General features: G+C 34.6%; 1 protein-coding gene across 1 annotated transcript in view; it reads left to right on the top strand.

The window, feature by feature from the left end:
- LOC119593197 (striatin-interacting protein 1 homolog) overlaps window positions 1-875 on the top strand; it is a gene marked incomplete at its 5' end in the record, with an annotated part of 39,144 nt that overhangs the window by 34,518 nt on the left and 3,751 nt on the right. The window contains 2 exon segments of the mRNA XM_037942178.1: window positions 424-540; window positions 682-816. Coding sequence (XP_037798106.1) covers window positions 424-540; window positions 682-816 — 252 coding nt within the window.

Genomic DNA, 875 nt, shown 5'->3' with positions numbered 1-875 from the left:
CATCATAACATGTAATGAATGCATCATAATAACTTTACTTGAATGACTTGTCCTCCTTAGCCATGACTTAATCAACCATAATGGGAATAGCATGTTACCCAGAGCCACAGCTAAGTCAACCATGAACTTGCACATTATCTGTAGCCATTGGGTTAAGTCAGTCGAATAATGGAACTTCAAATGAGAGAACAGCAAAAAGAGGGTGACAGTGGTAATAGCATAAGTAATGAAATGGGAAAATAATGAGTGATATATGTGAATAGCTTGGTTATTGTGAATTTTGGTTACAGTTATATTTCATAAAAATTTCTTTGCCTTAAGACCTAGCAAATAGTGTTCTGGACTTATTCAAATAAAGGGTAGGTGAGTATTTATAGTTGCTGTTTGAGTTTATTTTCATATTCATAACATGATTATTTTCAGGTGAAACATGCTATGATGCAGTTGTATGTATTAAAACTATTAAAGATGCAGACAAAATATCTGGGTCGACAGTGGCGTAAAACCAACATGAAGACCATGAGTGCCATCTATCAAAAGGTATACCATGTGCAGTAGTCAAGTCTGAATAGCTTTGAATTTTTTTTCAGGAAAAATGATACATTTATTGAACATAGGAGGACATTTGATGTTGAATTGGTTGAGACAGAAATAAAATTTTGATATATCCTCTATTTCTAGGTGAGACATAGATTGAATGATGACTGGGCTTATGGCAATGATCCTGATGCAAGACCATGGGATTTCCAAGCAGAAGAATGTGCTCTAAGAGCATGTGTTGATAGATTCAATTCACGAAGATATAATAATACAGTAGTAAGTGGAAACCTCCATCTGCCTGAGTTAGACACACCTTCAATCAGATCTGTTAAAAA

Source organism: Penaeus monodon, chromosome 31 (assembly GCF_015228065.2).
Source record: "Penaeus monodon isolate SGIC_2016 chromosome 31, NSTDA_Pmon_1, whole genome shotgun sequence".
Taxonomy (NCBI): domain Eukaryota; kingdom Metazoa; phylum Arthropoda; class Malacostraca; order Decapoda; family Penaeidae; genus Penaeus; species Penaeus monodon.
The sequence above is the reverse complement of the archived record's forward strand: the minus strand, read 5'-3'. Positions and strand labels throughout refer to the sequence as shown.